The sequence below is a fragment of the Dromiciops gliroides genome, chromosome 4 (genome assembly GCF_019393635.1).
Source record: "Dromiciops gliroides isolate mDroGli1 chromosome 4, mDroGli1.pri, whole genome shotgun sequence".
Taxonomy (NCBI): Eukaryota; Metazoa; Chordata; class Mammalia; order Microbiotheria; family Microbiotheriidae; genus Dromiciops; species Dromiciops gliroides.
In genome coordinates this window covers 32,237,800-32,253,589 of record NC_057864.1, presented here as the reverse complement: position 1 = coordinate 32,253,589, position 15,790 = coordinate 32,237,800, and the positions used below count along the sequence as shown (strand labels likewise).

The 15,790-nt window shown below is 43.9% G+C and overlaps 1 protein-coding gene across 6 annotated transcripts in view; it reads right to left on the bottom strand.

The window, feature by feature from the left end:
• Positions 1-6,203: 6,203 nt before the first annotated feature.
• Positions 6,204-15,790, bottom strand: part of GPBP1L1 (GC-rich promoter binding protein 1 like 1) — a 72,268-nt gene continuing 62,681 nt past the window's right edge. For all 6 annotated transcript variants that reach the window (XM_043999434.1, XM_043999440.1, XM_043999435.1 and 3 more), the window contains 4 exons: positions 11,149-11,307; positions 8,114-8,238; positions 7,249-7,351; positions 6,204-7,153 (listed from right to left, as the gene is read on the bottom strand). In XM_043999434.1, coding sequence (XP_043855369.1) covers positions 7,004-7,153; positions 7,249-7,351; positions 8,114-8,238; positions 11,149-11,307 — 537 coding nt within the window. In that variant the 3' untranslated portion in view covers positions 6,204-7,003. The remainder of the gene's footprint in view (positions 7,154-7,248; positions 7,352-8,113; positions 8,239-11,148; positions 11,308-15,790) is intronic.

Genomic DNA, 15,790 nt, shown 5'->3' with positions numbered 1-15,790 from the left:
TCTAACTTTTCTCCATTACATATTATGTTTGTTTTTGGTTTTAGCTAGATATTTACTGTAATGAAGGAAGCAAAGAAGCTACCATTTATTAGGCACCAACTATGTACCAGACACTATGCTAAATGTTTTACAAATATCTTATTTGATCCTCACAACAGTCCTGGCAATTAGTTCTATTATTATCCCCATTTTACAGACGTGAAAACTGAGGCAAACAGTAGTTAGTTAAATGACTTCACCAGGTTCATACAGCTAGTAAATGTCTGAAGCCAGATTTGAACTTAGGTCTCCCTTACTCCTGGCTCAACACTCTATCCAATGTACCACCTAGTTGCCTCTGGAAAAGTCCATTTATTCCTATGATTAGAGTTTTTAATAAAGTGGATGCTGCATTTTGTCAAAAGCCATTCCAGGGGGCAACTAGGTGGCATAGTAGATAGAGCACCAGTCCTAGATTCAGGAGGACCTGAGTTCAAACCTGAACTCAGGCACTTGACACTAGCTGTGTGACCCTGGACAAGTCGCTTAATCCTCATTGTCCCACAAAAACAAACCAAACCAAAAGCCATTTCAGCATCTATTGATATATTTTATTTAAGTTATTAACATTATTAAATTTGTATTGCTTTTATTAAACCACCCCTGCATTCCCGGTATAAACTCAATCTGGTCAGAGTATATAATCTTGTTAAATGTTGTTAGCCTGCTTGTCAATATATAATTTTTAAAAAATAAATGTTCATAGGGGCAGCTAGATGGTGCAGTGGATAGAGCACCGGCCCTGGAGTCAGGAGTACCTGAGTTCAAATCCGGCCTCAGACACTTAACACTTATTAGCTGTGTGACCCTGGGCAAGTCACTTAACCTCAATTGCCTCACTTAAAAAAAAAAATGTTCATTCGGGAATTTTGTTCTATAGTTTCTTTCTCTGTTTTGTCTCTCCTTGGTTTAGGTATCAAAACCATATTGGGGGCAGCTAGGTGGCGCAGTGGATAAGCACCGGCCCTGGAGTCAGGAGTACCTGACTTCAAATCCGGCCTCAGACACTTAACACTTACTAGCTGTGTGACCCTGGGCAAGTCACTTAACCCCAATTGCCTGACCTAAAAAAAACCCCAAAAAACAAAACATATTGGTATTATAGAGATTGGAAGGGTGCTTTCTTACTGCAATCATTTAATATAGAATTGAAATTAATTCTTCCTGGAATGTGATAGAATTCACATGTAAATCCATCTGGTCTTAGAGCTATTTCTTTGGGAGTTCATTTATGGTTTATTCAATGTCTTTATCTGATATTACATTATTTACTCTACTTTTTCTTTGATTAATCTGAGTACTTATTTTTTCTAAGTATTTATTAATTTCCTCTACGTCATCAATTTCTTAGCATATAATTGGGAAAATTGTTTCTGATAATTTCTTTGATTTTCTTCTTCAACTGTTGAGTTTCTTTTTATTTGATTTTTTTTGGGGGGTGGGACAGTGGGGGTTAAGTGACTTGCCATGGGTCACACAGGTAGTAAGTATCAAGTGTCTGAGGCCGGATTTGAACTCAGGTTCTCCTGAATCCAGGGCTGGTGATTTACCCACTGTGTCATTTAGCAGCCCCCCTGAGTTTCTTTTTTTAATACAGAACAATTTGATTTTCCTCATTTTTTTTTTTTTTGGTGAGGCAATTGGGGTTAAGTGACTTGCCCAGGGTCACACAGCTAGTAAGTGTCAAGTGTCCGAAGGTGGATTTGAACTCAGGTCCTCCTGAATCCAGGGCCGGTGCTCTATCCATTTGAGGGAAGAGAGAGGGAACTTTTATTTCCAAACACTTATTTTAAAAACAACAACAACAAATCAGTGAATTTTACGTGCAGTTCTAAAGGCTTGAACAACAAAATCTCCAACTATGTTAAAAAATAGAATTCTTGAAAATTAAAGATACCAACAAAATTGAAAGCAAAAAGACCATAAATTTGATAAAAACTGAGCTGTTTAAAAAAAAAACACTAATAAAGAGCTAACCTGACTTTTATTTTTTTGGTGAAGCAATTGGGGTTAAGTGACTTGCCCAGGGTCACATAGCTAGTAAGTGTCAAGTGTCTGAGGCTAGATTTGAACTCAGGTACTCCTGAATCTAGGGCCAGTGCTTTATCCACTGCGCCACCCAGCTGCTCCCAACTATTATTATTATTAGATATATTTGTCATTTATGCTTTTCTACATTTATTCTCTAAAACATGTTCAATTATTGTAAAGGTGTTGTATAGTTACAAGCATTAAATAAAGTTATATGTCATAAATTCCTTTCTATTCTCATACAGTAAATGCTAGGAGTGCTATAATCTCCTAATTTTCTAAAGTTGTATTCATATGGCTATCCATTTTCTTTTGGTTAATTTATCTAGGTCTAAAAGGTATACATTAAGGTCCCTCACTATTCTAGTTTTACTATTTATTTCTTGTTCCAATTTGAAAAACAGAAGAATTGGAGCAGCTAGATGGTGCAGTGGATAAAGCACTGGCCCTGGAGTCAGGAGGACCTGAGTTCAAACCTGCCCTCAGACACTTGACACTTACTAGCTGTGTGACCCTGGGCAAGTCACTTAATCCCAATTGCCTCACAAAAAAAGCAAACAAACAAAAAACCAGAAGCATTTAGATACAATGCCAATAGGTGCTTACCAGTTAAGCCTTGACATTGACTTATTTTGGGTGCCTTCAAGCATAACATTTCCTAGCTTATCTATTTTTAACATGTATTTTCCATAGTCTTATCTGAAAACATGATTACTACTGCTGATTTTGTGAGTTCAGCTGAAGCATGATTAATTTTATTCTAACCCCTCCTTTTAACTCTATGTGAATCCTGAAGCATATTTTTGGCAAACATATTATCAGATTGTTTTCTTTTCTTTTTTTCGGTGGAGCAAAGAAGTTAAGTGACTTGCCCAGGCTCACACAGCTAATAAGTGTCAAGTGTCTGAGGCTGGATTTGAATCCAGGGCTGGTGCTTTATCCACAGCACCACCTAGCTGCCTCTATCAGATTATTTTCTAATCCATTCTATCCTCTTCCATTTTACAAATGAGTTAATTTCATTCATATTCAGGGTTATGATTGTTAGATGGGCACTTCTCTCCATCCTCCCATGTCCTTTTACAGTTAGATGGTAAAAGAGATGGTGTTTGCTTAACACGTGTGATCTATAAATCCTCCTTGCAGCTCTTCTCCTCCCTGCCCTACCTCATGTTATTATTTATTGCCTTCCTTTCCATCCTCTTTTCCATTCCTCTCTAAAATCCTCTCATCAAGGTTGAGATTCCTCTCCCCCATCCCTTGTCCCTGCTCCCCTCATTTCCCTTTTGAGTTTAATGTATTTCTATATTGAAACCTCTGTATGTGTGGGTATAATTGGGTTGTCTTCTTCCTTTATTTAGTTCAGGTGAAATTGAGTTTCGTGGGGCATCTTTTTTCCTCACCTCTTCCTCCATTGCTGTCCCCTTTGCTCCCGTCTTCCCTAGAAGACATCTTGGGCAACTCTCAAAGCAAGGTATAATCTTAGGGTATTTGGAGTTTTTCTTGACTTGCTCCTCTTCTCCACTTCACTATTTTGGCTGGGAGAGGTGGTGGTGCTTGGGCTCGGTTCAGCAACTGAACAGAATGGGCAGGCCTAGACTGCTCTTGAGTATGGTGGCTAAGACTCAAGATTCTTTCCAGGGACCTTGGGGCTGGGCTCTGCCTGATGGCTCCCTTACTCCAGAACACTGCAGCTTGCCTGAATCAGGCTCTGACTAGGGTTCTCCCTGAAGCCCCCCAATTTCCACTGGGCTCCCGCCAGACTTCAGAGACACCTTGGACTGGCCTTTGCTTGCGATGGTTTCTCCTTCCACTGGAAAGAGGGTAGCAAACTCCCCAGGCACTCTCCTTCCTGCTGGGCTCTCTCTCTCTCTCTCCAAAGGAAGATCCTACCCTAGTTTCCCAAAGGATTCCCGCCAAGGTGCTTCTGTGGATTCCAAGGCTGGGTGGAAGTCTTACTTCTTTTCAGACTGGCCCATTAGACTGACATAAACGCAAGGGGGTTTGTGGGCCTTCTGGGCAATTCTACATTCTGGCAAGCCACCATTTCCTCACCACGAGAGTGCCATGTATCGGCGAAACCACGTCTGGGCCAAAAGATCGCTCAAACCTCCATACATCTCCCCAGTAAGAATGTCACCCTTTTGCAGGCAGGGATAACCCAGGGCTTAGTCACGTGCCTGCTATGGAGGTGCTTCAGTTTACACAGTGGGGTTTTTAATCCTTTGCCTTCCATTGGTGGTCATGAGGAACTCTTTGGCACCACTCAGGGCTTTGGCTTTCTTGCCTAGGGAGAAAAGGAAAATGTGTATTTATTCTGCCACAAGCAAAACCCAAATAAAATGAGCATACAAAGTAAAACAGAAAAAGGGGGTGGTCATTTCTATTACTTACAGTTTGCTTTTCCTTATCACAATCCACAGAGTCATACTTGTCGTGTGTCACCTTTGGCCTCTGGATATGGGGCAGGTCTTTCAAAATTCTTTTTAAACTGTTGTTAAGGGCTAAAATTCTAGCTAAACTGTCTAAAATATCTAATGAGTGGTCGCCAATAAATTATAAGCTTTAGCAAGAGTTAGACTTTTAAGCATTTATTAAGGAGAATAAGAATTTGGTAAAGAGAGAGAGAAAGGCCTAGATTCCTATCTATTAAAGGGAGAGCACATTTCTAGCTCCGCTCTCCACCAGAGTCCAAAGGAAAGAGAGCGAGACTGAGCGCCAGTCTCTTCCTTCCTCTTCCCACTAGCCCACATCACTTCCTGACTCCTGGTCTTGCCCTCAAAGACCTTCGCTTCATGGGCAGAACTCTTCTACAGTAAGTATCCAGCAGGTGGCATTATTCCAATCGTTACACTGTGGTCCCTGGGCAAGTTATTCCTGAGGTTTGGCTCACTTCCCTCTGTGTCAGTTCAGATAGCTCTTCCTGGCTTTCTCTTCTATTGGTTCTTATGCTGCAATTACATCTTGCCTTTGTGGGGATTTTGATCTTGTTTCTCCTTTCCTAAATGAGCTCCAGCTACTTCCTTAGAGTGTTAGACTCAGGGCTGGGAGGATCTGGATTAAAGTTCCATGTCTGACACTAGCTGCAAGAATGGGTGCACAGTGTGACTTCTTGGAGCCTGTTTTCTCATCTATCAATGGGATAATAGTACCTACTTCCCAAGGTGGTTGTGAGGATCAAATGAATTGATGCAAAGCAGTTTGAAAACCTGAAAGCCCTACAGAAATGTTAGCTATTATTATTAATAGTTAATAGAGCCCACACTGACTCTCTTCAGTGTCTGATGGCCTGGGTCCTCTAACTAGCTGCCAGTGCTGTCAGCTTCAGGAGGGAGAGCAGGGCCTTTGTTTTATGTTTTGATTCAAGGGATATGTAATAACTGTTGAATGCCTTCATGATGTACCACCCTGCCCCTCCCCTGTCCCATGCAGCTTCCAAAAAACCTCCCTGATCACCCCATCCCTTGGCTGAGCTTGTGGGACACACAAGCAGGGGGTGAGTTGAGGACATTGTCCTGAAGGCCCAGGTCTCAAGGACTTAAAGCAGCTGCAGTGGTTGGCTCCTGGCCTTCTGGAAATTACTTAAAGGTCCCTCAGGTTTCAGTCTACACATGTGAGATGGGGTTGATGTTGGGGGCCAGGCACCCCCTGCCAGCACAGAGAGAAACGGGGGCTTCACACTGGCCTTTCTGGGTGTGACTTATGGAGGTTGGGAACTGCAACTGAGCCCAGGAAAAACATTCAAATAAAGTGCGATCTGAACCAAACTACCAGTGCCAGAGACCTCCTGCCAAAAATGGAGAGAGAGGGGTGTGTGTGTGTGTGGTACTTCAGGCCATGGAGAGCCCAAGGCTGGTCCCTTATTCCAAAGGCGATGGTCGGGGAAACACTGCAGGAGGCTGCAGAGAGAGGTGGGATGGGACCAGACGTGGCCCCTTCCTCAGATGAGAGGCCTGGAATGTCATTCACAGTGAGGCACCCCTCACAGCTTTCACCATCCAAGGGAAAGGAAGGATTTGGCACCCCCCCCCCCAGATTTGCCGCCATATTTATAAGCTGACGGCAGCACCAGAAGAGAATCGGGAGCACTTCCCTCAAGACCAAACTCTCTCACACAAGAAGGACAATCCCACTGGCAAACTGATGCAAAATATTTATTCCAAGTTAGTTATTTTTGATGCAGTAGTTTTCCCCTTATACAGACTCATGTGATAACCACTTTTTAAAATCTGTAAATAATGTTATCAAAATAATCTTAATCTTTGAAATCTCACAAAAATTTCTATTTTACAATCCACCCTGAATATCAAGGCTGCAAGAATAACACAACAATTCCTATATCCAAATATTTTACAGCTGTACCCAAAAAGGAAAAAAGGAAACCCACAAATGCTTGGTTAAGTGATGAAAGCTGCCCGAGCCGCCAAAAATCAAAGACAATTAAAAATCCATGTTATTTGCATTAATTGAACACAATGATAACTTCCATAGTCATTTTGTCACTGACAATGATTGTGTGAGCACATTGTGAGTAGTCCTGGGCTCCAGAGGGCCCAGGGCAGGCAGGGGGGGCCGGCTGGGGTGGGTGGGGCTGGGTTAGAAAGCTATTGGCTGCCAAAGTCGGACTCTTGCTCGCTTCTGCCACCAGTTCTGCCAGACGAGTTTACTGTCTTACACACATAGAAATTTGTGTGTATATGTATACTTATATATTTATTTTGTCACAAATTTCCCAGCTATACAAACTTGCCTCTATTAAGCATAGAACAGGCTGAACCCCCCCCCCCCAAAAAAAAGCCAAACAAGCCAATCTCTCTTCTTTGGGATCATTCCCTTTGTGCACGAAGGATTCAACAGCAATGAACAAAGAAAGGAAAAAGAGCGGTTTCATTTATACAACCCTGACGGGGAGCAGAGCTGGACAGGTCACGGCTCAGGCCTCATCATCCGAAGTTTCGCTGCTGCTTGTCTCTGTGCCTGAGTCCTCGGCCTCAGGGTTCAAAGCATTTCTCCAAGGGGCGAAGAGGCTGGAGAGGCGACGGTTCTGGGAGAAACCGTTCTTCCCAAAGCCGTTTCTTCTTAGCTGGGGATGAGAGGAAGGGGACAGTCACTGTCAATAGGGGCTCTCCCGGGGGACAAGAGGGGAATTTGCACAGTCTGGCCCAGGGGCAGACATACCTTCTCTGTCTTCATGTGGAATTCTCTCAGCTCATCCTCCGTGAGGGGAAGACAATTCTCATCATTCTCGGGATATTCCTGCCAGCCCATTGCTTTCAACAACCTGCTCCAACAGAAGGAAGGTGTCAGTGGGAACAGGGCAGATGCAAGAAGCCCAGCAGCTTCCGGCCCCCTCCTGTCCTGCTCCCCTCTGCTCTGTGCCCAAACACCCAAGGCCCTAGCAGGTGCACAGGGGGGACAGCAAGGCACAGAAACAGCCAGTACCAAACTTTAGCCAGGTCCTGGTTTGTGTGAGAATGACCCCTCAAAAGTAGTCACACCATTCCAATTCACACTATTTCCAATGACAAGTGCAATGTCAAACAGTGTGAATTCAAGTACTAATGACCACTCTAGGGGATTTATTATTCCTACTAACTGGGAACTTTAAGATGACCAAGACCACCAAAGGGATCCCAAGGGACGAATGTTACCATAGGTACCAAGCCAGACTGCCAAAAAACCAGTTCAGGGGCGGGAGGTGAGAACCACCTGGAGGGCCACAGGCACATGAAGGAAGATGGATACAGGGACACAGGGAAGGGAGCAGGAATATGGAGTTCTTGGAGGGTAGAGTCAACAGTGTTTTAATTAGGGAATCCTTCTTTCTGCTGATCTCTCACCCTGTTCCAATGCTACTAACACTTCCTTTGGGTCCCTTCAAAGACTGGTCTGGGCTAGTGCAGGCCTCAGGCTCTCTATGATGAGATGCTCGATAACAGTTTCCCGAGATGACAACCTACCTGTGGCCTGCCAGCCCACGAATGCCCACCAGCCAGCTTTCACACTAAGCAACACTCCTCACCATCACTTTCCTTTCACTCACCTGTGTTCTGCTTCCAGTGAGAGAGAAAGGCCTTCTCCCTCCTCCATTAGGGGGAGAGTGAGGCCATTTTGATGGCAGCCCTCTTCCCCATTTTCCTTTGGTTCTGGTGTGCTGTTCCCCTCCATCTGCAGCAGGGGAGAAAGAAATCACCTGCGAAAACTGCTCTTTGCAAATGATCTCCCATGCAGTGTTCCCGGGATCTGTGCTTGGACTTGTGCTGTTTAACATTTTTATCCATAATGTGGACAAAGGTTGAGCTGCTACTGCTGCTCAAACTTGGAGATGACATAAAGCCAGGAAGGACAGCTGACATGCTGAAAGGCAGTGCTGGGACACAAAAGCAACTTGAAAGGCTAGGGCATAGGGCTGAGTCTAATAAAATGAAATTCCTTAGAGGGTATGAGGAAAATCGACTCCACAAAAATAAGATGAGGGAGCCATGGAGAAACAGTGACTGGACATAGACCTGGGCACTGTAGGGACTGTAGGGACTGCCAAAGCCCAGTGAGTCACGAAGGGGACGTGGCAGCTAAGTTGGCCGATGCCACCTTAAGCTGCTCTGGGAGGGGCCATGCTTACTGGGACCAGGACGGTGACAGTCCTGCCCTTCTCTGTCCTTGGAAGGAGTCTTGTGCTTAGCTCTGGGTACTAGAGTACAAAATGACATTCATGTGTTTGGAGCGACCGGGGGCAATCAAGATGGGGAAGGTCCTTCAGTTCACTATGGAGAGCCCAGAAGGGCTGTCAAGTGGAGGAGGGATTAGATTGGCTACCCTAGGGGTCCCAGAAAGCAGGATGAGGTGCAAGAAGGGACGGTGCAAAGGAGACAATCCAGGCTGTGAGAGCAGAATCAGAGTGGGATGGCCACTCGCCCTTCCTAGGGGGTCTGGGCAGGTCGAGCAGAAGCTTTTTCTTAACTCTCACATCTACTATGCTTGGATTCTTCACGCCACTGAGCCTCTGTCCAATGCCTAATGAGGACACTCTCCATGGGTCTGTCCCCAGTTCCAGGCCCCTGGGCAATCCCAGGGTTCCAGTCTCTTATGTAGAGATGACAACTCACATTTCTCAGAGCAGTCTTCTTACTATCACCTTGTGCTAGACACTGTTAAGCACTTTTTATAAGTGCTACTGCACAGCCACAAATACTGTGCACAGCGACCTTGTGAGGTGGGTACTGTTATTATTTCCATTTTGTAGCTGAAGAATCTGAGGCAAACTGAGTCTAAGTGACTTGCCCAGGGTCCCATAGCTAGTGAGTGTCTGAGGCTGGATCTGAACTTGAGTCTTGTAGACCTCAGGCTCAGTATTTTGTCCACTGGACCATGAGCTACCTCAGAATGAAGGGAGTGCCAGTATTCTTACTTCTACTTAACAGGAAGTGCTAATGAATCCTGGAATTTGGATTAAAACCCAAGTCCCGACTTCGAGGCCAGGACATGAATATTCCTATATTCCTTCCCTAAGTACATCACACCCAGCACCTCAAAAACTGAGCTGGTTCTTCTTCCCCTTCCCCTGTCCTGCTCTTCTTAGGAAATCTGGCTCCTCCCAAACGCCTAATTTTATAACTCTGTGTTAATGAACACTTCCCTCTGTCAGCTTCCAGGCTTTTTCTATCTACTGAATCTGTTTTCTCTTTTGTAAAATGAGAGGTTCTACTAGAGACCCCATCCCAATCTAAGTTCGTGAGCCCTCTCTACCTCTTGATCCCCACTGTCACTGCCCTCACTAGCACCCTGGATTTTTACAATGGCCCTCTAACAGACGGGTCATTTTCCTAATTGTTCTCTCCCTCAATACAGTCTTCATTCCACTGTCCTTTTTCTGGAGAGTTCTGATCATTTAATTCGTTTACTCCAAATTCTTGAGTGCTACCCTCCTTGACCCCCGAATCAGTTCAAATTGCTGTCAGTGATACTCAGGTCTTCCCAAAGCAAGGGTGACCAGATCTTTTCAGAAGGGTCTCCTCTCCTCACGTCCATTTTGTTTTCTCTGTACCTGGGGTGCATTCCCTAGGGGCTACTGATTTAATTCCTATATGTCAACCTCAAGGACAGCCGGAGACTCCCGTTAATGAGAATCAGCTCCAGAAGAGAATCTCTCCTCTGGATTAGTGGTTCCTCTATACATGGTAGGCAGTGGATATAATACACATGCCTAGGTTCCACTTACTGAAAATAATGGATCCCCTGAAAGGCTTGCATTATTTGAATTCAGACTGTGTATTTCCACTGGCCTTTAACCAAATACTTTCTGTAATTATAACTGAACAGTGTGATCAGGAAAACAAGTGACCACTTCAGGGGATGACTCGCTATTTTTGCTAACCAGGACCAAGTTTCATCTTAGCCTTTACTAGGCCCAGTCTTAGCGCGACTCTGTTTCTCTGCGACAATGGAGGCACGGGAGGTGTTTGTTGTGCTGATTCTCTTTCCTGAAGGGGTAACCTCAGTTTTAGTGGAACAGAAGCTAGGGAGGGAAAAAAAAAAAGAAAAGGAAAGAAACAAGCCGGTCTGGTATATCTGGTAAAATTGGGACTGGGGCTTTAATTTAAACAGGCCTTTCATCTGGTCCTTGCTTTTGGCACTGGGTTGCTATAAAGCTTCACACAGATCTTAACCTACATTTCTTTGTTTTTTTTTTTTTTTTTAGTGAGGCAATTGGGGTTAAGTGACTTGCCCAGCGTCACACAGCTAGTAAGTGTTAAGTGTCTGAGGCCAGATTTGAACTCAGGTACTCCTGACTCCAGGGCCGGTGCTCTATCCACTGCGCCACCTAGCCGCCCCGGCAATACCTTTCCTAGGAAAAAAACATTTTAGGGTGGACAACTATAAACTACAAAAGGATTTTTGGTAAAATTGCCCATTACTGTGCCCATAACTAATGCCTTTAAGTATGCAAATGGTTTATTAGTTCCTTCACCAAAGTAAAAATTCAAGTGTTTATAGATCAGTATTGATCCAGAAACACAAGGAAGCCATTTCCAGCAAGGTGCTCCCCCCACCCCTCTCATCCAAAGCCTCTGCTCTTACGTCCTCCAGTTTGTCACATTCTCGGTTCTCTGAGATCTCTCCATTCCGGTCGTCCTTCAGAGTCTTTAGGAATTCACTCTTTTTGTCTGTGGTCCGACGGGTCAGCTTGGTTAGGCGGCAGGAGCTAATCTCGATGGGAGGGGTGGTGCTGGAGGGGCTCTAAGGAAACACACAATGAGAGTTTTGTCAGGCAAGATCTAGGACTAGGAACTTCCACGTACCAGCTATTAAAGTTGGTTTTTCCCCCCTCTTTTTTTCTTTCTTTCTTTTTTTATGTGTGAGGCAATTGAGGTTAAATGACTTGCCTAGGGTCACACAGCTAGCAATTGTCAAGTGTCTGAGGCTGGATCTGAACTCAGGTCCTCCTGAATCCAGGGCCGGTGCTCTATCCACTGCGACATCTAGTTGCCCCTTATTAAAGTCTTTAAACTTTAGGATGCCTGGTCCTTGCTGTTCCATCTCACTCGTGGCTCTTCCATTAGGAATTAAAAACATCTTTAGTTTTGACAAGGAATCTCCCTCCTTCCCTGGTGGCCAGTCTGGTAGCCGGTGATATAAGTAGGCGGCGTGTTTAAGAACACTAGGAGGGGGGCAGCTAGGTGGCGAAGTGGATGAAGCACTGGCCCTGGATTCAGGAGTACCTGAGTTCACATCTGGCCTCAGACACTTGACACTTACTAGCTGTGTGACCCTGGGCAAGTCACTTAACCCCAACTGCCTCACCAAAAAAACCAAATAAAATAAAATAAAACCAAACAAAACAAAAAAACCACTAGGAGGGGTGAAGGAGGAATCCAGGACAAAACCCAAGTTATGAACTGAGGAGATTGGAAGGATGGTGGTGACTTTGACAGAAACGGAGAAGTTTTAATAAGGAGGCAATCTGGGAAGAGAATGAAGTTCCGTTTTGAACATGTCAAACTTGCGATGTCTTTTTTATAACAGAGAAACCCATTGGAGGAATGTCTGAAGGCAAGAGGGACGGACCCAAGAGTAGAAAGGGTGATGTTGTGAAGATACCATAGAGAGGGACGTTTGAGAATGGAGTCTGCTGAAGAGAACATAAGGGGAGGGGATCCAGGGCATTTGGAGAGGGGTTGATGTTGGTAAGAAGGGCCATCTCTATCAGAAACTGGCAGAAAAGAAGAGAGTATGGGGGCCTGATGTCAGGAGGCTTTGAGATGAAGACAATGGCAGAGTGGACCTCACACAGAATGGCCTCAATTTTCTCAGTCAAGTAGGAGGCTAAAGGCTGAATTCTCGACTGAGAAAGAGAAGTGACTAGGACAGAGATTCAATGAAAGAGGAATAGAAGGAGGACCATCTTGCTGCAGTAAGGGGCCAGATGAGGTTGGTTAATATCAATTAATCCAGCCTTCAACTCTCTGAGCTCTGTGATTCTGGGTCAGTCTACTTTAGTTTCCTCATCTGCAAAATGGAGATGAGACTAGCAGCGATATCCTGCCAGAATTGTGAAGGTAGAATTAGGTATTTGTGAAGTGCTTTGCAAACCTTCAAGCCCTTGCTGAATGCAATGTTACTATTTATAAAGCACGTAGTCAGTGTGGTTGTCAGCTTTCTCGTTCCATTCAGTAAAAACCGAGGAGGTGGATGGTGGGAGCACATCTAGAGATGAGGACAACAGGAAGAGGGGGTGAGTGATGCAAGAGCAGAAAGGGGGCAGTGTGAAAGTGAAATGGCATGAGAGGCATTGAAAGGCAGGAAGATGAAGTCACAGCAGGGCTTGCGGCCTAAAAAAACACTGAGGGGTTGTAGATTGGAGGTTTCCAAGAAGACCAAGGATGGCTTTAAGGAGGCTGAAACACAGGGAGAGGAGGCTCTGGAATGTCTTTCTGTCCAGCAAATCCAGTCCTCACTTCCTTCTTTAAATGACTTCCCTCGAGCACTGCCTTCTACAAAAAGCCTTCTTTACTCCTCACCCAGCCCATCTGTGCACACACGGGAGCTGGACTCTGGACAGCCCCTCTAAGGCTGAGTTGCGGAGAAAGTACCAAGTGACACTGGTGGAGAGTTTCTCACCTGGAATTCCCCTCTCCTGGTGAAATCAAGGGCCCAGTCCCAGTAGAATGTGAGCTCCTGGAGGACAGACCCAATTTCATTTTGTTTCCATATTACTGGTGGCTGGTGCAGGGTCAGGCTCTATTCATTTCATAGTGTAGCACATGGAAAGCTGTGTGTTTGAGACTTTTCCCAAACAGCTAATTCTTGCAGCCTCTTTACCAGAGGCTGATGGAGCATCACCAGCAAAGGCTTGAGACCCTGACCCACAGGCCTCTCTAAGATGCAGCTCAATGTTCTTTCTTTCTTTTTTTTTGCAGGGTAATTGGGGTTAAGTGATTTGTCCAGCTAGTAAGTGTCAAGTGTCTGAGGCTGGATTTGAACTCAGGTCCTCCTGACTCCAGGGCTGGTGCTCTATCCACTGCACCACCTAGCTGTCCCTCAATGTTCTTTAGCTCAGCCACACCACTGCTAGGATTCTATGCCTCCAAATAGTTATTAAAGAAAAGGAAAAGGACCCACCTGTGCATAAATATTTATAACAGCAGCTCTTTCTGTGGTGGCAAAGAACTGGACATTGAGGGGATGCCCATCAATTGAGGAATGGGACAAGTTGTGGTTTATGACTGTGATGGAATACAATTGTGCTATAAGAAACAATAGTCAGGATGGTTTCAGAAAAACCTGGAAGACTTATATGAGCTGATGCAGAGTTTTTTTTTTTAGTTTTTTGGTGGGGGGGAATGAATGTCAAGTGACTTGGCCCAGGGTCACATAGCTAGTAAGTGTTGCAGAGTTAAGTGAACAGAAGCAGGAGAACAATGTTACGAGTTTAACATCTTAATTTATTGTAACATCCCCCAAAGTCTGAAACCACAAGTGGGGTGGGAGAGACTTTACTTTTATAATTATATGATAAATAATAACTTTATTTTTAAAAAATTAAGATGAAGTTCAAACATAACCTTCTGTATGAAACCTTTCCTAATCCTCCAGTAACAGAAAAATTGTAACAAAGTTAGCTACTCTGATCAAGACAATTCCAAAGAACTCATGATGAAAAATGCTAACCCTCTCCAGAGAAAGAACTGATGAGCTCTGAGTAGACTGAAGCAGACTTTCAAAAACTTTTTTTTTTTTTGGCAACATGGCTAATATAGAAATGTTTTGCATGACTTCCCATGTATAACTGATATCATGGGGCAGCTAGGTGGCATAGTGGATAAAGCACTGGCCCTGGATTCAGGAAGACCTGAGTTCAAAGCTGACCTCAGATACTTGACACCAGCTGTGAGACCTTAGGCAAGTCACTTAACCCCATTGCCTTGCCCCCCCCCCCCAACTGATATCATACTATTTGCCTTCTCAGTGGGTCAGGGAAGAGCTAGAGGGAGATAATTTAGAACTCAAAATTAAAAAAAATGAATGCTAAAAATAGGTATTAAAAAATATGTAGCTCAGGGCAGCTAGGTGGCACAGTGGATAGGGCACTGGACTGGAGTCAGGAATACCTGAGTTCAAATCCAGCCTCAGACACTTAACACTTACTAGCTGTGTGACCCTGGGCAAGTCACTTAACCCCAATTGCCTCACTTAAAAAAGAAAAAGTAGCTCAAACACTACCTTCTGCATAAAACTCTCCTAATCTTCCAACTGTCAGTGCCTTTTTCCCCAAACTATCTTGTATTTGTAGTATTTTCTCCTTGACCTGTGAATTCTGGAATTTGGCTATAACATTCCTGGAGGTTTTCCTTTTGGGATCTCTTTCAGGAGGTGATAGGTGGATTCTTTAGATTTCTATTTTAGCTTCTGCTTCTAGAATATCAGGGCAACTGTCCCTCACAATCTCTTGGAGGGTGGTGTCTAAGCTCTTGTTTTGGTCATGGTTTTCAGGTAGTCCAATGATTTTCAAATTATCTCTCCTAGATTTATTTTCCGGGTCAGCTGTTTTTCCAAGGAGATATTTCACATTGCCCTCTATTTTTTCATTCAATTGGATTTGCTTTACTGTGTCTTGGTTTCTCATAAGGTCACTAGCTTCCATTTGTTCAATCCTAATTCTTAGGCAGTTATTTTCATCAGACAGTTTTTAAATCTCCTTTTTCATTTGGCTTTTCAAACTGTTGACTTTTTTCTCATGACTCTCCTGCATTGCTCTCATTTCTCTTTCCATTCTTTCCTGCCTTTCTCTACATCCTCATTCTATATCTCCTAACTTTCTCTTCAAAGTCCGTTTTTTTTTAAAATTAAGTATTTAATTTTTTTCCCATTACATGTAAAGATAGTTCTCAATTTTTGTTTATACAAGCTTTCCAATTTCAGATTTTTCTCCCTCCCTCCCCCTTCCCCTAGACAGCAGGTAATCTGATATAGGTTTTATATATATATATATATATATATATATATATATATATATATATATACACACACACACACACACACACACAGACACACAATAACACTAAACATATTTCTGCATTAGTCGTATTATAAGAGAAAAATTAGAGCAACGTCAAAGTCTGTTTTGAGAGCTTCCATGGCCTGAGACCAGTTCATATTTTTCTTGGAAGCTTTGGATGTTGGAGCTTTGACCCTGTTATTATCTTCTTCTTCTGAGGGTGTA